This window comes from Mustela lutreola, chromosome 5 (assembly GCF_030435805.1).
Source record: "Mustela lutreola isolate mMusLut2 chromosome 5, mMusLut2.pri, whole genome shotgun sequence".
NCBI lineage: Eukaryota > Metazoa > Chordata > Mammalia > Carnivora > Mustelidae > Mustela > Mustela lutreola.
Genome location: NC_081294.1, coordinates 45,864,619 through 45,885,311, shown reverse-complemented (window position 1 = coordinate 45,885,311; position 20,693 = coordinate 45,864,619). Strand labels below are relative to the sequence as shown.

The window sequence follows — 20,693 nt, the reverse complement described above, 5'->3', positions numbered from 1 at the left end:
TCCTAACAGTCATGGAGGGTAGGTTACTATTCAGTCACATGACTAAGTGGCAGGGCTGACATGCACACCCAAGCTCGATTGTCTCCCAAACCTGCAATTTTAGCCACGAGTTCCATGAGTCTGGGAGACATTGGCAGAGCTGTAGTTGGCAGGGAGGTGTGGAGGGTCTTTTGGAGTATTTCACACAGCGGGTAGAGCCTCCAGATCCAAGTCTACCACCAGGAGTCAGGTGACCTTGGGCCACCCATCTTCTTGGGTCCTAGTTTTCCAATCTTTAAGATGGGTTAATGATGCTTTTTCTCAATTCACAGAACTCTTGTCAGGCTGAAATGGGAAAAGGTTTTCTGAAGTGTTTTGAAACAGAGAATATAGCCCAAGTAACAAGGCCAATGTCAACAGGGAGGTCAGGACTGACACCCAAGCCCGTATTCAACAACCACATGAGCTGGTTGGATAAGCTGTGTGGCACTGCACAGATGTCATAAGCAGCCCCAGAGCCCTCTTCTGTAAAACGGAAAGCAGAATGACTCACAGAGATGTGATGGTCCAGTAATGATTAGATTGGAAAGCTCTTGGGCTGGCCCAGAGTAAGCAGTGGTAAACAGGAGCTATCATGACTGTCTCTGTGGTAGCTGGGGTTGGGTTGCAGGGCTTGATATAGAAGCAACAGGGAATGGCAGGAAGAGGGAAGGAGCATGGCTTCTGAGATACAGCTCTTGGCCCAAGGTAGCTCCAGCAGTCCATTGGTGGGGAGTGGGAGGTATTTGTAGGAGGTGTTTGTGAGAATGTGAGAACACTTTAGTGGGTAGGAAAAGCACCAGACCCCATGGTCTAACAAAAGGGGTTTTAGCCTGCTGTGTGACCCTGGTCATTTCCTTGCCCCCACTGGACCTCAGCATCATCTGTAAAACTAGAGGGTCGGACCAGAGATCTAAGTCCCTTTCTGCCTTGACTGTTTCAATTTTTACAGTGGTGTGAAATCAAAGCAGTCACCAAACACAGCACCGGTGAGGGGACAGAAAATACCCCTGAGCCTTGCCCTGTGGCCTGGGGCTGCCACTAGGGGGAGGGCGCCACCTGGTGGCTGTACTCCCTCCTCTGTGTTCAGTGAGGAGGAACAAGTTAAGGACTCCAGAATCCCGTGAGCAGTGAACCCAGAGCCCCAGGCACACTTTTTATAACTGCTTTTGGCAGCTCAGGGGAGCTGAGAAGGGACCCAGGCAGTTCCCAGAGCTAGGAGTCCTGGGCACGAGGCTAACTCCCGTGGGATGCTGGGGTTTTGCAATCCAAGATCTCCAAAGCCTTCTTCCCTAAAGTCACCTTGGGACAGAAGTCTCTGTTTCCCTACTGTGTAGAGTCTAAGACACAACATACATTTTGTTCTCTTTCTTTGGACAGGAGCCACAGAACAAAACAATCTTCTCTTGGTAACTCAAGATCCTTCTGTCACTATGGCACTCGGCTCAGGGAATGCCGAGGGCTTTCCCCCTGCATGAAAACCCCCGACTGCTGGGATCCTGAGTTCTCCTGAGAGCTTTCCTGCCCCTCCACGTGCGCCACACTTTCAGTAGCCGACTTCTCTCTGGAGAAGGGGTTGCACAGTGCACAGAAGGGTCAGACTGACATGGGTTCAAACTCCAGCTCACCAGAAGACTCTTGGAAAGCTGTGGAACTCCTCTGAGCTCAGTTTCCCCACTGGAAAAATAGGGATGATGACAGCCTTTGCAGGTTGGTCTGAGGATTACGACCCTAGCACCGTGTCTAGCACTGAGTTGGTGCTTAACAAATAATAGCTCTTGTTTCTGCCAATATGGCGTCCTGACCACCTTTGCATATTCCAGGAAATATTCCTTGCTAGAAACATGAATAGGGCGCCTTTGAGAATGATATGAGCAACCAGAAGTAAACACACTTACTGTTGATGGTGATGGAGCCTCTTCAGAGCTATTTAAGTTGGCTCAATGAAGTGTAGCTTGGTCTAGTCCCCATAAGCCCCAGTAGGCAGGCTGGGGTTTGGTCAGTAGTTGCTTTCCTCTGTCCCCGGGCTTTGGGTTTCCATAAGCTTCATTGGTTCGAGTTTCACCTTCAGGCCGTTGCTTACTGACATGCCTGAGTCTGCCCCTGCCACAGCTAAGGGCCCTGCTCGCCCTGAAACCAGGTCCACTCCTGCGTTTCCCTCCCCACCCCATCCCCCCACCGTCCCCTAAGCAGGAGCCTCAGAGGAGTCTGGGGCCCGGGTCTTCCTGCGGCTCCCTTAGCACGGTTCCTTCTTCCTGGTAGCCATGAGCCCTCAGAAAGTCTCTCTCATTAGCTGCCTTAGCTTAATTAAGCTCATTCTACTCCTCACTGGCTTTCCTAAGACAGCACGCACCCGTTATGCGTGGCTCCTTCCTCGGAAGGCAGGCCGGTGCAGGGCTTCGAGGCTGCCCCGCAGACCCTCGGGTGTCAGCAGGGGAAGGACTACCTGCCATCCCTGTCGGGCAGTGAACTCCTCTGCAATTCCCAGCTCCTGGAGGACAGAGTCGCTTTCCACATTCCCTCAGACACGTGGCACACAGCCGGCACTCGAACGTTTCCTGGGCCAGATTGCATTGCTTGGTTTGGTGTTTTATTAATAGTAGGTTTGGTGACTCCAAAGTCCATGCTCCTCACTCTGGCGTCTGAGGTTCGTTGCTCCCAACTGGACTTCCCCTCACCCTAGCCTGCTGTGAAACCTTCCATTTTCTTCAAGGGTCTGTTAAGGAGCCTCTTCTTCCAGGAAGCTCCCTTGATTTTCAGAAAGCACTTTCCTTCCTATTTTGCTCTTACTCTGAATCATATAGATACAGATATAGTATGGCTACATAGAAAGCTGGTATATAGTTATTTTGATATGCCTACCTATATGGCCTTAGTGATAGATACAGATGTGTGTGTGTGCGTGTATGTGTGTATGCATAAGTGTGCATGTGTAAATATTCATGTCCATGTAACATGCATACATATATACTTGTGTAGTATACCTATCTAGTAACTCTAAACTGATAAGAACACGCTTACATGTCATTAGGTATCATTTTACATGTAGATGTATTTATAATACTTTTTTTAAAAAAGATTTTATTTATTTATTTGACAGACAGAGATCACAAGTAGGCAGAGAGGCAGGCAGAGAGAGAGAGAGAGGGGGAAGCAGGCTCCCTGCTGAGCAGAGAGCCTGATGCGGGGCTAGATCCCAGGACCCTGGGATCATGACCTGAGCTGAAGGCAGAGGCTTTAACCCACTGAGCCACCCAGGTGCCCTATAATACTTTTTTAAAAAGATTTTTTAAATTTACGTGTCAGAGAGAGACAGCCCAAGCAGGGGGAGCAGCAGGTGGAGAGAGAAGCAGGCTCCCCACTGAGCAAGGAGTCCGACTGGGGGCTGCATCCCAGGACCCCGAGATCAGGACCTGAGCTAAAGGCAGGTGTCCAATTGACTGAGCCACCCAGGCGCCCCCTATTTATATAATACGTCTAAATCTGGTTCCCTTTTATTTGACACACAGATTGTTTCCACTCCTTCACTGTTGAGAACAACGCTCCCACGAGATAGCAGCTTACCTGGTGAATGAGGAGAAGGGCACACTGGATTTTGGGGACAGATAGGCCTATGGTGACTCTTGTCCCCACCACTTCTTGGGGGCCTTGGACAAGCCATTTCACCTCTCTAAACTTACCTATAAAATGGAATAATAGTTCTCATCTCCTAGGATCCTAAGACACTTAATGTGCTTACTGCTGGGCCTGCCACAGAGGAAGAGCTCAGTGAAGACCCTGTGCCAAGTGGGGAGGCAGAAGAGAGGGTTTGCTTGTGCTCCCCCACTGCCCAGTGTGACTTGCATATGGCTATTTCATGGGGTGTGGGAAAACCCACCGAGACGATGGGGGGACAGCCTTTTGCAAGTAGAGTGCTGCCCAATTGAAGATTGTATTATTCTTGTTGTTTTTACCTGTTTTCTACAGGTTTGAGGAATATGTCACCTAGACACTATGTGTGTGGAGAAGGAGTGCTTTGAGGGCACTTTAAAAATTGCTTTGCAAGGGGTGCCTGGGTGGCTCAGTGGGGTAAAGCCTCTGTCTTAGGCTCAGGTCATGATCTCAGGGTCCTGGGATTGAGCCCCGAATCGGGCTCTCTGCTCAGTGGGGAGCCTGCTTCCCTTCCTCTCTCTCTCTGCCTGCTTGTGATCTCTGTCAAATAAATAGAATCTTAAAAAAAAAAGAAAAAAAATTGCTTTGCAATGTTATAGGTTTGGTGAAAATGATTCTTGCCTGTTATCAACGATTTAGATGACCCCAAAAAGGCACAAAGGAGAAAGTAAGACTCCAAATCCCACCAACCAGGAGTAACCATGGCCGGCATGTGGGTTGTGGCCTTCTTTGACTTGCTCCCCCTGTGGTGGCCAGGGCAGGACAGGGCAGGCTTCAGCTGTTTAATAAACGTCTCTTGACGTCAACCAGATTGAGTTGGTAACAGCGGCGGCGCGCTCTGGCTCTGTCCCTCTCAGCCAACCTCTGACAGTTTCATTAACCCCATTAAATCATGCAGGTGCCTTCACACCTCCCGGGCTTGTTAATCTCCGCTCAGCTCTGGTAAGTTAAAGCCTGGCTGCAAAGTTGGATGTACCTTGTTAACCTCCATTAAACCCTATTAAATTTCCTAACTAGAGTCTTAGTGACTTCTAGGAATCCCTCATTAAAGTTTAGTAAGTCCACTTACTCAATCCACTCTGGGACAAGGCTGCCTGTGGCTCTCCTGCTTCAGAGAGTGGCATTCCTGAGTTCCCTGATGTGTCCCCAGGATCAGATGACCCTTGGACCCCATCCCAAGAGTGCCTCCAGCTTTTTGACTCGGAAAAGTTTCTCCTCTCTACGCCTGCATTTACTCCTCTATAAACTGCAGTCAACAACGGTCCCTATTCTGTGTAATTGTAGTGAGTGTCAAGGAATCAGCGGGTGTAGAACCAGCAGTGTGTTGTTCAGTGTGCACGCCACACTCAGCAGCTATCCTTGTTTCTAGACAGGAAAGATCCTCATAAACTAAGAAACAGTTAATGGAAGATTCCATTGCGGACATTTATAGTGTTGCCTTCCATGCCGGGCAGAGTGCTCGCGACTGTGGATTTTCTTTCTGGTTTTATCCAGATGGGAGATGATCCCTTGCAAGTGTTCCTCTACATAGTGTCTTAGTGTCTCTGTGGCTGGGCATGTCACCGTATTTGCTCAGGCTCTGACACATCTGAGCTGTCAGGTGGAATACAGCTACTTTCTCTCCCTGCGCCTGGGTGGTGTCTGTTGAATTCGCTAGTTTCTAAATCTCAGTGTGCAGACAAGTGGTCCGGGAGATCTTGTAAAAATGGTTTCCCGGGCCCCAGGAGGACTGAGGAGCTACTCATTTACTAGGTCTCACTGGGAACTCTGAGCTTAGTAACTCCCGACGAGCCTGAAGCTGCTGGATGGGGAAAGCTCTGGACCACATTCTTCTGAACTTCACTGAGCTTAAGTCTTATGTCGGGAAATTTCAAAAATCCATTATTTCTTGGAATTCGGCCCCTGAGCTTTCTGTTCTGAGACTTGAACATCGGGATGTTCATATAAAGGTCTAGATGACCAGGTCCTCTTGGGAAATTTTGAGAAGTGGCCACGCAGGGCTGGAAGCCCCACAAGGTGACGACAGGCTGGAACCGCAGGAGTGGGTGCCCTCATGAGGGACCCGCGCTTCCTGGCTGCCCCCTGCAGGCGTTTTGGCCTGCAGTCCTCCAGCCAGGCTCCTGAGATCCCTGCTTCATGGGTGGATAGCTGCAGACCCAGAGCGAAGCTTTTTGCCCAGGGTCTCTGGGATTCTACACAGCCTTCAGATTCCAGCCTCTGGTTGTCAGACCTTCGGTCTCTTTCATTTGAATGAATGGGAGAGCAGGGAATCAACTTCTGCGACCGAAGCTCACTCGCTGTGCACTGGGGTTGGATGGGGGAACGCGGGAACCAGTACTCAGAGCTGGGAGGAAAGACCCCCGTCACCCATCGCTGCAGGACACAGCCAGAGGCCGCGTACGGAAGTGAAGGCATCAGAGGCCCGTGTGGATGGTCAAGGAGAACAACAGAATGTGTCTCTCGTTACTCATTCAGATCATTTATTAAGAGTGAAAGTCGGGCCATCCCATCTGTGTGATATCACCACATGAAAAGTCACATACATACTAAGGAGACCCCACAGAATTGAGAGCCTTTCAACAGTACAGAGCCGTAGATTACAAAATTAAAATACAAATGATCCCCCGAATTTGGCAGGAAACAAGTACAATATGAGGAGGCCTGGAATGGAAGGGCACTTGCTTTTTGATAAGGCAGTTACAAAATGGAACACAAACCCACACTGTGAAAACATTCCGATGGGCATCACGGACAGCAGATGCATACAACAGGGGTCCTGGAAACCCTCCGTCCCTGGTGACGATGTGCTCGTGGAGTGAGAGCAACCGAAGGCTTCGTGGCTTAGGACACAAGCTAGATGAAATAAGGGAGTGTAGACATTTCTACCTTAACAAGAGGTCCCACCTGGCCCCAGACTAGACTCCACCTCAGAGTGTCAGATCCACTTCACCCTTCCTAACCTTGAACTTGGAAAACAGTCCATAATAAAATGAAGAGAACAGAAAGGCACCCCAAAGCACCATGCTTCCTAGGCTGAGACCTTGAGTTCATTTCTCTTTTGGTTCAACTGTCTAACCCAGTAAGAGGGACTGGGAAGCCGCGAATCACAGGGCCTCAGGGTTATGTCTGTCTGAATCAGGGCCAAATGAATGACACAAGCCCAAAGGACCACCCTGAAAGGCAGAAGACTGACCAACAGATCAGACAGCAAGCCCATTTCGTGAGAATTTCAATTCCAGGACAACACTAGAGCTGCTCCCACCAGGACTTCTGAACTCTGGTCTTAAATCATCAGCTAGTTCTGTTCTCCCCAGACATTCATTTGGCAAAACTCAGCTGACTCCTTTCCTGATCATGTCGCACAGCCTCGAGTCCAGCAGCCTGGTTCATAGCCTCTGGGAGCCAGGCTGGCCTTGGGAAACCTCTCTGCTCAGTGGCAAGGTCTCAAACATCTGAAAGCAGCTTACTTTCAACAGGACTTGAGTTATGTGCAAGTCAGAGAGTGAGAAGAGCTCTGGACAGGTCAGGAGGACGGAAGGTTAGTCCAGACCCCCCTGTGACTCAGACAGGTCATTCTCAATGTCAGTCTCCTGTCTTTAAAATGAATGATGGGGCAAGAACAACCTTACAAGGCTTTCAAGCTTGAAAATACGGCACTTCTCAGACATGGAGACATGTGGCGTGCCCCTCCCCCAAGGTCCCAAGCTTTGTTTTTGCCATAAAAATAATGTGTGAAGTACTTGTAGAAATCTTAAAGTACAAGCTCTCAGCAGCCATGGAGCCCTTAAACTCCACACAGTGCAATATTTTACAATCTCCTAGCTAAAAGTTTTCCCAAGTGAGGTGAGCATCAGCTTTTGTGGGGCTAGCACAGAACCTGGGCCCCACCCCTTCTTAGGTTACTTTATCAGGCTGAGAGCATCCCCTCGTCCCTGACCCCCTCCATCCATTTCCACAAGAACACAGGAGAACCAGGCTGATGGGGTTTCTGCAACATCCTTCATCACGGAACTAAATGGACCCATGCTGAAGGGGAAAGACAGCCAGGACACCAAAGTTATCTATCTGCTAGATGCTCCTTCCCAAAAGACAACTGCTGTGCCCTGGGACAGTGCCAGCAATTAGGTGCTTGGCCAAGATGAGTAACTTGTTCCACACACTGTCCCCCAACTGGGCAGAGACTGAGATAGAAATGACAGAGAACATAGAAAAGCCAGAGGTTTATGGAGATTGAGCAGGCTTCCCCAGGAGGTAGTGAGTTCCCTGTCCTCAGAGGTGTTTAAGCACAGACTGCCCAAACCCTTGGTGGGACAGTTGCAGGCAGAATGTCAGCACCTGTGGGGAGACTGGACTGATGACTTAAAGACCCTTTCCTAGTTTCTGGATCTCAATATTATAATGACTGAGAGCCTTCAGGTGACTTGCATGAAGCAACTTCTCTGGGACCCATGGTCTGGACAGGCTATTTCAATAGACAAGGCCCCCCGAGTAAGTACCCGCTCCTACTTTCTCCCTTCCACCAGGGAGCTGTCCTGCAGAATATTAACCAAAAACTTCCCACAAAATAACCAGTTGAAATGCTAAGGTTAGATGTAACATTCCAGCCGCAAACAATTACTAGTATCTGTTCCTGGAAGGCTAGTAATATCAGCCATGACAGGAACTTCTACAACTTGGCTGCTCTAATGCATACGTGCAATTCCTCGTCATTTTCCAGTGCCAATCCTGAAGCCTTTGCTTTTAATCTTTCATGGGATTCGACTATGAACTTCTTCATGTGATGCTGCCAACCTAAGAGTCCATGGAAATAAAAAGTTTGTCCATTTGTCTTTTTAATACCCTAAGTCGACGCAACACGAGTGGCAGGCTACAGGCACTTTCACGTGACAACCGTCAGGGCATATGAAAGAACCAGACCAGGCTGGGCCGAGGCAGGAACTGTATGTACTCTTTAAGCAGAGAAATGTCGGCTCTGGATTTCACATTCCAGTTTTGCCCAGGAGCACCAAGAGGAGAGAAGGCAATGTTGCAACATTACAGGTGGAGAGAAGCGCAAGAGTCCTTGGCAGGTGTAAAAAAAATGTAGGCGGCCATGATGAACACTGCTTTCCCCAAACTCCACTGCTTCGGGGCCATTTCTAACAGGTAGGAGTTGCCTGCCCACAGATGAAGCCTTGGGAAACTGCAGAAGGGCTAAGGCAAGTGGCTTAGTGGTTGGATGAAAGAACAGATTTCTGCACACAAGAAAATTGTAAGTTCATGTAGTTTGGTCTTTCCTCTCATCTGACATGTTTTCAGAGACTGAAAAGATACCCACAGCCTTCACTTTCCAAAACCACCTCTCTTTTAAGGGAAGGTGGCAGGGTGGGGGTGGGGGTCTCCAGCGTGCAGAGCATCTGGTCGAAGGTGAGCGTTTCCCCAGACTTCACACCGGAACAAAAGCATTCTCACAGAGACCCGGGAACAGATGGATCCTAACACCACAGCTTCTTGTATACAAATGGACTGCTGTCTCTCTCAACTAGGAAACCAATTGCTGTTCAAGAAATAGTGTCATGCCCTACACATCAGCAATTTTTGCTTCAACATCAGAAAGATGGATTTTCTCAGGAAGAGATGGACATTTCCAGAGAGCAGGTGACCAAGGCCTTCACCTGTAGGCGCTACCTGCCCCCAAAACTGTGGCCTGATGAGAAAACATTCCCCTTAACAGAGGGGGGCCTGGTGTTTGATGCCTTCAAGACTTTCTAACTCAGTCTCTCAGGAGAAAGACCTATATAAGCATCAGAACTTTGGGCCTTCTTGATGTCTGCCCATCAACATCCTTCAGCTCTAAGCAGCGAGACAGTCTCTACATACTGAATCTGAAGGACTAAAAACACTCAGAGAGCACCTTGATGTGCCATCCACAGCTGGGTGTATGAAAGCAAGATCCCCTCATAGCCTAGAGTATGTTCTATGTACATTCATTTATACATATGTAAAAAGGCTGCAATCTGCTAGACATGCATTTGGAACACTGGTGAATGCTTTGCTGCAATGGAACACACTGCATTTCAGCGAGGGGGTGGCCTGTCTCCGGTCCACAGACAGCATGGTCCTCTGCCCCACGAACAGACTGCTTAGCTGGAGGTCGTGTTCGGACTTCTCTGTGCTGATGCTCAGAGGAAGCCGTTTATGAGACATGAAAACTCTCTGCCAGGCTAGGCCATCCACGGCTTCTTTTATAATTTAAGGCTTAAGAAAGCACTCACGATTAAAACGGAGTAGGAAAATGATACTTTTGACCATAATATGTGTCAAGATGGTCAGAAATTCAAATCCAAGTCCTAGTCTCCTCCTTTCTCCCACACCCATTCACATCCTTTGTCCCGCAACACACTGATCAGAAACGTTTGTAAAAGCATACTTTTGGATATAAAGCTTTGTTTTCAAAGGAGACTTTGGCTCTGATATAATAAGATATAGGAATCCGGGTTTCTGAACTTGAAAAAAAAGCCAGGTAATTATTCATACTTTAAAAAGTTGTTTTAGCCATCTTCCTCCCCCCAAGAGGGAGGCAAACTGCTCACAAAAGTGAATATCAGATGGCACTGACCTCTGTTGCTCAAACCTATGATTTGCTGGTGACCCCGAGCCTAGGGAGTCAAGGCGTCACTTTTTATTCACAGAAATGGACTTCTGAGGAGGAATCACATGATCCTTGGCAGCTTTCTTGGTGATTAGTATTTCTGAAAACACGAGCCCCAAATCACTAAACAGCTCCATTAAAGTCAAAGCATTTATGGCCTGCGAGGATGACTGAAGTCCTACTTCCCAACTTCCTCTGGCTGACTGTACCCCATTGCTCCTCCAGGCCTATACCTCACACAAGGCAGAATGGTCGTACAAGGTGAGTACCAACATATTTTTTGTCCCACATTTCCAGGAGAATTGACTTAATGCGCTGTTGAATGCTGCTGTACGTCATTTTAAAATCTCTTAGTGCTCTTGATTTTTCAGTCCGGTAGTTGCCTTAAAAGAAAGTCTTTGTATACACATGCTGAACATGAGAATATAATCCTCCTGACCAAAAAGATTTACAGTATTCATCATTCAACTTTTTTATTTACAATAAAATGTAACAGTCTTTATGGGCTTACACGCAGATTTCACCTGTGCATTCAGCATTATACTTCATTCCATGATGCATTCAGTCCTCACTCGAGCTGTTTGCTGCCCTCCGATTTCTGGTCCAGTCGACTCTTGTTACTCTTCACCATGTAGATGAAGTAGGCGAGCGTCTCTTTTTCATTCACAGGTATGTTCCTGAAGTGTCGGCTGACGGTCTACGTGGGGGAAAACACCAGAGTCTGTTAAAGCATCACCTACATCAGGGCCACAAATCCTGCACTACGCAAAAGAGGGAGCAGGGGTTGGCGTCTAGAACTAGGAAGGGGTTTTGATTGCTGCAGAACTCAGACACTCTTCTCCCCCAGGAGGCAGGGTGATTCGGTTTCCAGGCCTCTTAAAGCAGTACTTGAACCCACAACATTGCCAACGTGCAGTTCTGTTTCAGTGGCAACCAGCTATCCATCATGGGACAATCTCAAGAGCATCCCTAAGGAGGAGGAGGCGGGGATGGCTCTGCTTGGCCAGCTGCTGCCATCACCAGCTCTCAGGCCCTGGCACCACCAGGCAGAAAAGTGTTTTTTTGTTGTAAAAGCATTATTTGAGAGAGAGAGAGAGAGAGAGAGAGAGAGAACAAGCAAGCATGAGAGGAGAGAAGGTCAGACGGAGAAGCAGACTCCCTGCAGAGCTGGAAGCCCAATGCGGGACTCAATCCATGGGCTCCAGAACCATGACCCGAGCTGAATGAAGGCAGATGCTTAACTCAGTGAGACACCCAGGTGCCCCCAAAAGTGTCTTTTTAAAACTGTGTCAAATGAATTGCCAATTGGTTAGATGTAAGTATTTGATCCAAGAATTCATCTAAATAGTACACAGCTGCCTTTTGAAAGACATATCACATTTGAAAAATAATTCATTTACCGTGCACTCCTGACACCTGGCTTTGTTTTACATGTCCTGAGAATGCAGATTTGCGCCTGCCCCGCCTCACTACCCCTTTCAGCAGGGTGAATGCTGGCAAAGGGGTAACGTGATCTTATGGTAAGAAGGAGGTGTACACTTCTATCTATCTTTTATCTAGACGCTGTGGAAGGAAATTTAAGAAAAAATGATGTATCGGCAAGAAACCTCTAAAGGAAAGACCAAAAAACCAATGGGGCTGTCACCATTTAAGGAAATTTCTGAATGGACTGAGGGGGCTGGGACAGATCAAGAGTCCGAGAACTAGCACTATAGAGTGGTGACGTCTGGATGGAAGCACTGTATTTTTCTTTTTTCCACTTTCCCCATTTTCAACAGTAGGCAGAAAAGCACATTGAAAAAAGAGGGTAAGAGGTAACCTGCACAAATGCCACTAGGACAGAAGTATCAAGCCAGGCTGTCAGTATGTTCCAACAAGGGCCAAGGGAGCATTCCCCTCTCCTAATTGTCTTAAGAGCTCAGGGTAGGAGAAAAATTTCTTGGGTTCTATTCGTTATAATAAATACTTCCATTACCAACATCAGAGAAGAAATCAAAGGAAAAACTGAAGAAAAAGAACAGCTCCTACAGAACAGGAGCAATGGTTTTGGGGTGATTAATCTGACATACCTGATGTGCAGGAAGGACCGTATTTATGCAGAATCTTACAAAACGAGATTCAAACAAATGCACCAACAAAAGCATGCTCAGGACTTATAATCAGGAGCCTCAAGAGTCCAGGCTCAATTCTGCTACTAATTTGCCATCTGATTTTAAGCAAGTCTTTTCCTCTCTTGGTGCCATGATTTCTCTTATAGAAAGAGGACCTTTCCAGGTCTTACTGCTGTGGGATTCTAGATTGTAGGAAGAGAGGGAACAGGGAATTACTTGCAGAGCTACAGAGGGCATTAGGATCGACATGCATAGCAGCAGGGAGAATCAAGATCACCATCAGAAGCATAGTGTTGGCTCTCTCTTTTTGCAGTGCAATTTGTCTACCTACTTCTGCTAACTGGGCCTTATTGAAGCCTGGTCTGGTCTGCAATTTGTAGTGTCGTTTATAACGCCGTAGAGTGTTCACCTGCAACTGGAACAGATCAACCTGGAGAGAAGAGGAGAAACATGTTATCCATCACCTGACTAGCCACGGCTCACCGAGAGCACATTATGTGCCCAGCACTACACTAAGATGGACGGGGTGGGGAAGAGGACTACGGAGATGTCTTAGGAATGGTCCACTGAGGACTGAAAACTGGCTGGGAGGACAAAAAAAAAAAAAAAAAAATCAAAACCCAAACAAACAGTGGAAAAGAGTTCTAGCTGGAGAGGGGTGGTCCCGGGAGGCTCACGGAAGCCATAAAGCTTAAGCTAAGGAGAACAGGGCTAGACTATGGAATGAGAGAAAGACCACGAAAGACCACGAGCGCAGGAAGCCAGGAGATGAAGAGACAGACTCAGGTGTCATTGGTAATCACGATGCGTTTAAAAGGTGAGACTGGAGGGCAGCATGTCTTGAAAAAGCCGAAGGAGTGACACAGGTGGTGGGGGGGGGATGTTCAGGAAGATGGATCTAGTGGGGGTTTGTAGGGAAGACTGATGGACGGGCAGGCAACGTTGCTGTAGCAGTGATCAGAAATGAGATGCTTAAGTTGAGCTTTGGAGGCTGCTAATAACGGAGGGGTACACCAAGCATGGGGAGCAAAGGTAAACCCAGACAGGCATCCTGGAGGAAGACAGGCCTGAGCTTGGTAGCGGACCATATGGCGGGGCGTGAGGAAGGACTACGGGAGGTACTGCTGTTCCCAGAGTTCTTCCCTAGGCTCAGCCTTCAGGTGCTGGAACCCTGACCAACTCTCCAGAGAAAACTCGAAAGCTACTGTGGCCAGTGTACAAATCAGCAGGTTAGGTTGGGGATCTCTGCAGATGACTGGATAACAGAGGGAAAGGACCCCCCCTTCTTTTTCTAACACAGGAAGAGAGGAAAGCTGCACAGTCATGAAGTATTGAAGGCCCAGACATTGGGCTGCTTTTACCTGCCTCTAAAAGAGATGTTCTTGCTTCAGGCAGGTGGAGGGCACTTAAAAACAAAATGAATGATCAATATGAGGGACCAAAGTCCTTCATTCTTTTCAAAACATTCCTCAAACCCCCTTTTTTTTTTTTTGTAAAAAGCAATGAAATTGAATACATCCATTTCTTTATGAAATAATAATACTAATGCTGAAGGCAATAGAAAAATGCTGTAAACCAATGCTAGAGAAAGGGACATAGGGAAGGGTGGAGGGAAAGGACCCTATTTTCAAAGGTTTTCTTCACATCTTCAGACAAAGGCCCACCTACTCTTTCTATTCCTACGCAGTCATTTCCACTCTGAGCGCTAACAGGCGGTTGCCTTATGAAATATTCATGTGTCAAATATTCAATGTACATTACAAACGGGTTTTCTTCTGCTGAGTCTTAAGTGAAAACAACGTAGACAGAAAGAAAATTCAATACTCCTTCCTGTAGCCTTGCTCAATAGGCACCAGCACCTTGAAGGTTCGAGAAGCCTAGGTCTTATCATCCAGTGCAACGGTTCTTAGCAAAGAACGGTTTTGCCCCCAGAGGACATCCTCTAATGTCTGGAGGCGTTTTCTGGATGGTCACTACTGTGGTGACTGGCATCTAATGGGTAGAATCCAGGAATGCCGCTAACCATCCAACGATGCACAGGACAGCCCCCACGACAAAGACTCCTCTGGCCCCAAATATCAACAGTGCCAGGGTTGAGAAACCCTGGGCCCTTATAACTGACTCTGGAGTGGCTCCTGGGGAACCAGCCTGGACCAGGGACCAGAGCTGTATGAACTGACAATGTACACCTTTATTTTGCAGATCAGAAAACAGAGGGCCAGGAACTCCTCCCAATCCTTACAAAGCTTAGTCTCCAACTCTAAAGGCAAAAAAAAAAAAAAAAAAAAAAAAAGTTTTAAGAAACTTGACACTGTGGTTATATTCCAGAATGTATCAGGGGCTTCTTGCAGAAAGGCTGTATGGCCTGGTGCACAGGGCAGTGGCCGGAAGACCCCGAACTCTATGTGTGACCTCAGGTCTCCATGCCTGTCTGTAAGATGGGGCAGTGAGACTGACTCATTTCTAAGTTTTCAGGTCTCAGATTCAGTATTACCATGATTCTATGATTTGCTTTTCAAATAAACCACAGCAAACAAAGGGGACTAAAATTATTTACTCCAAAAAGCAGACCAGACCAGAGATAAGGATCACATTAGAACCCACTTTTCCAGCTTTCTCAAGCAGATTTCTTTGACTTTTACCTCAGGAATGTCAGTGTCATGCTCAGGAGAATCTCCGCCATCGTCACTTGTCTTCCTCTTCCTTTTATTTCGTACACTCTGGATGAAATTTTTGTGGAAGTCGCAGATATACAGGTGCCTTACCTGATGGGAAGCAAATTAAAGTGAGACTTGCCAGTTCCAGGGGAACAGCAACAGGCAGCTCTCGAGCCACAGGGCTTCTCTCCTTTGCAACGCATTGAAGAGACAGAAGGAAGAGCAACGTGGAGACCCCAATTTCCAGGAGTTTACTGCTGAGTTGTAGAACGAGAAGCCCACAAAGGGACACAAATACTACCATCATACCGGGCAACAGCTCATAAAAGTCCCCCCTGAAGGCCAGAGACAGTAGGTGGCAGGGCTTCACCAAAGGGAGAGAGGCTTGTGGCTGGGATAGTCAGTGTTTTGGTCTCTGACTAAAGAGGATTTATGGGTAGATAGGAAAGATTCTGAATTAGAAGATGAATCAAGACTTAAGAGGAGTTTCAAATACAGACTACAAGGAGATTCGGCGGTAGGGGACACGAGAACAGCTTAGACTTTCCTTCAGACAAGACAGAGTCCCCCAAAGTTTTAGAAGCGGGGAGTGATGTGACCTATAGGAGATGTGAATTTACAACAGGCTGGAAGGCAATATCCCAGGAAGAAGGAAAGAAGGGACAGTGTAACGGGGAGACTGGACTTCCCACTTTGACACTGACAACAGCTACTACTGCAGGAGGACCTCTCTCTGAAAAACGTTATTCCTGTGTATCCCAGTTATACTTCTCGCACCACCACACATCTGGTCCACAAAGAGAAGTGGAAAGAGATGCAGAAACTCTCCTTCTCCCAGAAACCACATGAAAGAAGCTGGATGTTCCCGCCGACCTTTTTTCCCCTCACTTTAAAGCACTCATAATTTGAGGATTTTTATTTTATATACAATGAGATGGCATTAAGGTGAATAGGTATCTTGGATATCTGCAGGTAGGTATCTTGGATGACCCATTCAAGGAAGTTCACTTAATCCAACTTAATGAAGCCTCTATCCCTCGCATACTGACGGAAACACTGGTGGCACTTACTGAGGCCGTATTTCCGGATCAGACCGCGCCGGTTTGAGCAGACGCGGCAAGAAGGAGAACCCTGGCCAGATTTCCTCAGATGACTCCAGTAGAGCTGCCGGTGACCCATCTTGCTCTCTTGGATGCAATGAGGCGAAAGGAAAGAGCTAGCACACGCACGCCTCCTGCCAACTTTCTAATGCAGGTTGGAGGCATATGGGCAAGTGAAGGCGGCAACTGCAGCTGAGAGGTGAACGTGTTTTTATTTCAGAACGGAAGCACCAAGGGTGCCTGGGGGAGCCACTCCAAACCCTACCAGAAATGAAATGCCTGTGTAAATGCCTTGGGGTTGTTGACACTGGAACAGATGCTAAACAAATGTTCTTGAGAGACTTCCGAATTTGTATTTATTCCCTAAATTCTTAAGACAAAACTAAGCTGATTGGAAGCCAGCACTGATTCAGATCTCTGCATGGAGAAAATAATGAAAACTTCTTTTTAGTCAGTGAATTAGCACCTTCATTGGGTTGGATTGGTGGGTCCGGGCACTTTCTGGTTTACTCTGCGGCCTTGACTTGCAGACAGTAGGCACTCTGAGTGTACCTGCGCCAGCACGTGCCATCCCTCCTGTCTGAGAGCTGCGTGGGCCAGCAAAAGCCACCGTTTACATATGGTCACAAATTTGAGTATCTTGGCTGGAGTCCACTCTGCCAAAGGACTTTTGGACACAGCCTGTGTCATTGTCCCAACAAACCCCTCCTAGTCAATGCACAGACCACTGGCCATGCTGTCACCAGGGAAGAAAGCATACTACTCCTCCATGACGGGAAGCTGGCCCTCATGTTGGCTAGTACCATATGGAAACTCTGAGATGAAGCAGCTGCTCAACTTCGTAGAGGGACATACGTGGTAGGAGAACAGGTGATTTCCTGAAGCTGTGGCTGGGAGGTTTTAGGTCAGGACACTAGAATAATGGAATTCTGGATGGGAGAGAACTTAGCAATCACCACTATAACCCCACTGGCCCTGATCTCATTTTCTATAGAGATAAACGGAAGTCACACAGATCTTGTTATGATCTGGCCAAGGTCACCCAGGCCTTCTGACCCCTCGTGTCCTTTCCTACTCCAGCATTTTCTTTTCTTTCTTTTTAAATTATTTATTTATTTATTTGACAGACAGAGATCACAAGTAGGCAGAGAAGCAGGTGGGGGCGGGGAGAGCAGGCTCCCCACTGAACAGAAAGCCTGATGTGGGGCAGGATCCCAGGACTCTGGGATCATGACCTGAGCCAATGGCAGAGGCTTTCACTCACTGAGCCACCCAGGTGCCCCATACCCCAGCATTTTCTTTATACTCTTCTCAACTTCTACTTTTCTCCAGCATAAAGCAGAAAATGTCAATTGGAGGAATGTTTGAAAGCATGTTATGTATCAATAGCTCATAGAGCACAGCCAATGTCTACATGAACTGAGTGTAAGCTGCCTGAGTTGGATTTCTGGTGCTATTATTTTAAAAGGTTCTCTGCTAGGCCCTTTTACAAGATAAACAGTCATTACTTCTCCTTCAACATTTTCAAATATGTACCGGTTTTCAGAAATTTCAGAGCTCAGAGGCCTTTGGGGGTAGAGGTGGAGGAAGGAGGGTGGCAGCAAAGGCTCCAGTGTTTTTCTTTTCTCTTTCAATTTCTGTAACAGCTAAAAATTCTCGTAACATGGCAGTTTCTTAGATTGAATTCCTGCCCAAGCCTGTGAGAATGAAGTAGAATCCCCTTCGGAAATAATGATTCTGCACCACCACCTAGAAACAAATTGTGAGTAATTCCACCTTGAAACACTACTCCTCTAAAGCGTCACTTTTGGGGAACTCCACTGCCAGGCTCATGCTGCCTCTGTTGTAGGCAGTGTGTGTGAAACCACCAACATAGCCCAACACAGGTTTCCCAGCGAGGTCACTGGGTAAATGGAGCCCCAGTGGTAGCAGCACAGTTGCTCAGATGTCATGGCATCCAAGGATTTAAAAGAGCTGGAAATTTCTTTCTTTTCTTTTCTTTTCTTTTTTTTTTTTTTTTTGAGGACTGGAAAACATAAGCTGCTCAGGCAAAGGCTCCCAACCACCTACACAATAGGTAGGCAGCGTTTCCAAGAGGATGAACTCACTGCTGTCTTAGAATTAGGCACTTCATTTCAATACATGTCCTAATCTGGACCTCCTTAGTGTCTAGCCAGTTGTTTGCTCTCCCATGAATTCCTTTCATTCATTCACTGATAGATTTGTAGTAAGAAAGTCATTAACTCACCCCCAGCCATTTTAAAAAACAGCATCTTCCAAGAGTGGCAAATGTACTGCAATTGTTAACATAATACAAATAAATTGCTGGTAGGAGGGAAGAGCCTGGAAGAAGAGGCAAAGATTTTTTATTTATTAAGACTTCATCAATCAAGGCTTATGGCATGGGGCTTGGAAGTAAGTCAGATAATGGATTTAAGAAATTAACCAGCCTCTTAGTCACTGGGTGAGGTTGGCACTGTCACTTCTTATCTCTGGGCCTCAGTTTCACCTGTAAGATCCGAAGAAGAAAAGTGCATGTCTTTTCAGTTTAAAAAGCAATCTCTAATTTCCCTCAACAGTGGAATTTTGATCCTAAAAGAGAATGGATGTTAACCACCTGAGCTTTTAGCTGGGCTACCTGAATATTAAATATCCCTTAACTCATTTCCAATTCCTAATCACAAGGCAGCCACTTAAAGCTTGCAGCAACAGATGTCAAACTAAAAAGTTCTTAATTGGTTGACAATAGGCACATCTTTAGAATTGTTAACTAGAAGTGGTGAAATCACACGGGGAAAGTTTTCCTATGATTAGGCACAAAACACAGGGCGATTCTATTCAAATTCAAAGCGCTCTCCCCAACGCCTTTCTAAAGAAGCTACCCCTAAGAAAGGTGATTTTCTTCCTCCCCATCACTCGGACTGCAAAGAGCTTCCTCCCAAGACTTGGTCTTGGCCTTATTTCTGCCTCATCCTTGAAAATTCCACCTCCCCGTAGCTGCATGCGAAGCAGCGAGCTCGGTGACCCTCGGCAGAAGCCAAGGCCGCGGCAGGGGGGTGGGGCGGGGGGAGTGGGAAGTAACTGCCACCTTTCCTTTTCTGAAGGTATAACAGGGTTCCGAGGAGAGAGAAGTTGAAGAAGAGCTGGGTCCCTTCATCACCCCCTCCCCAACACTTGCTCCTTCGTGGGCCAACAGAATTAACACAAGTCTCTCGGCCCCGATATCTAAACCACTACAATAAGCCCTAAACTGCTGTTAAGTGTTCCCAGGCAGGAAAGGTCCTCTGAAGCCCCCTTTCCTCCGCCCCCCAACTCCCCGGATTTGGGCAGAATCCCAGTCCGAGCCCGTCTGCGCTGAAGCGGCCTTTGAAATCCCGAGTGCAACTCCCCAGTTTGCAGATAAAGGGCGGCGAGGCCCAGGGCGGGGAGGGCCCCGGGGTCCGGCCCGCAGCCAGGGACAGCGGCCGAAGGGTGGCGGCGCGCGGGGACCTAGCCGGGGCCAGGGGCGGGGGCGGACTCACGCTCTTGTCGATGTCCAGCTTGAGTTTCTTCTGCGAGATGCTCTTCTGGACCCTCTTGCTGAAGGAGGCGTTGCCCGCGGGCCGGACGCAGCGCTCGCCGTCCTCGATGAGGCAGCAGCTCTGGCCGTAGCCCGGGGCGGCGGCGGGGGCGGCGGGGGGCCCTTCGCGGCTGTCCTCCTCCGTGCTAAAGCCGTTCATCTCCCCGCCCCGGGCCGGCCCCTCTGCGGGAGGATCCCCTGTAGGCCACTCTGCGGCCGCGCACCCAGCGGGGCAGGTCGCCGAGGCCCCCGCACCCGAGGGTCCCGGAGTCCGTCTCCAGACCAGGCGCTGCTCTGCCCCGCGCCGGGGAGGCCCGGCTCTGCTCCGCCGCGCTCCGGCTCCTTCGGCCCCCGGCCCCGCGCCTCCGGAAAGCCTCTTACTCCCCGCTCGAGGCCCCGGGGTCGGCTCCCGCGGCTCGCAGGGCCCCGCCGGGGGTCACCCGGAGGTGCCTTCTGCCGGGGGCCCAGAACCGTTACCCTTCGGCGGGGGCGTCCGGGAGGGCGTCCCAGGAAGCAACCGGTCCGGGGGGACTCTGGACCCGGCTTGCCAGGGGGTTTCCAGGGCCCCCGCCGGCTCCCGCCTTCTTTCGGCTGCGGGGCAAACTCGCCGCCGGGCAGCTCCCCCGGGGTGGCGCGGCCTCCCCGCGCGGGGCCCGGCCTCGAACCCGCGGCGCCCGGGCCCCGGGGCGCGTCCGGCTCGCCCCACCCCTGCAGCCACTCGGCTGCGCCCCGAGTCCCGCGGCAGCCCCTGGGCCGCCCGGCCGCCGCCCGCCCAAGGCTCCGCACCACAACAGTTCGCTCCCCCGCCCTCCGCGGGACAGCGGAAGTCCCGCCTCAGCGCGACCATTGGCTGCGTTTGCTCTCTGGGCGGGGCCTCCGCCGCCGCTGGCATGCTCCATTGGGCACCTCCGCCGCCAGTCCTCGGAGCCTGGCTACTTCCTGGACTCTGCTGGGATGGGTTCAAAG

At 48.9% G+C, this 20,693-nt stretch overlaps 2 protein-coding genes across 3 annotated transcripts; both read right to left on the bottom strand.

Annotated features, from left to right (window-relative positions):
* Nucleotides 1-10,756: 10,756 nt before the first annotated feature.
* Nucleotides 10,757-20,536, bottom strand: SAP30L (SAP30 like). The gene is made up of 4 exons (XM_059174110.1): nt 19,690-20,536; nt 15,054-15,176; nt 12,743-12,841; nt 10,757-10,997 (listed from the first exon to the last, which is right to left on the bottom strand). The coding sequence occupies exons 1-4, from the start codon at nt 19,885-19,887 to the stop codon at nt 10,869-10,871; spliced, it is 549 nt and encodes a 182-aa protein (XP_059030093.1). The 5' UTR covers nt 19,888-20,536; the 3' UTR covers nt 10,757-10,868.
* LOC131831813 (small ribosomal subunit protein uS14-like) lies at nt 15,957-19,818 on the bottom strand. 2 transcript variants are annotated; one of them, XM_059174111.1, is made up of 3 exons: nt 19,690-19,818; nt 18,417-18,511; nt 15,957-16,255 (listed from the first exon to the last, which is right to left on the bottom strand). In XM_059174111.1, the coding sequence occupies exons 2-3, from the start codon at nt 18,439-18,441 to the stop codon at nt 16,077-16,079; spliced, it is 204 nt and encodes a 67-aa protein (XP_059030094.1). In that variant the 5' UTR covers nt 18,442-18,511; nt 19,690-19,818; the 3' UTR covers nt 15,957-16,076. The 2 variants fall into 2 exon arrangements, with proteins under 2 accessions (XP_059030094.1, XP_059030095.1); XM_059174112.1 differs by lacking the exon at nt 18,417-18,511 and having other exon boundaries at nt 19,690-19,774.
* Nucleotides 20,537-20,693: the final 157 nt, after the last annotated feature.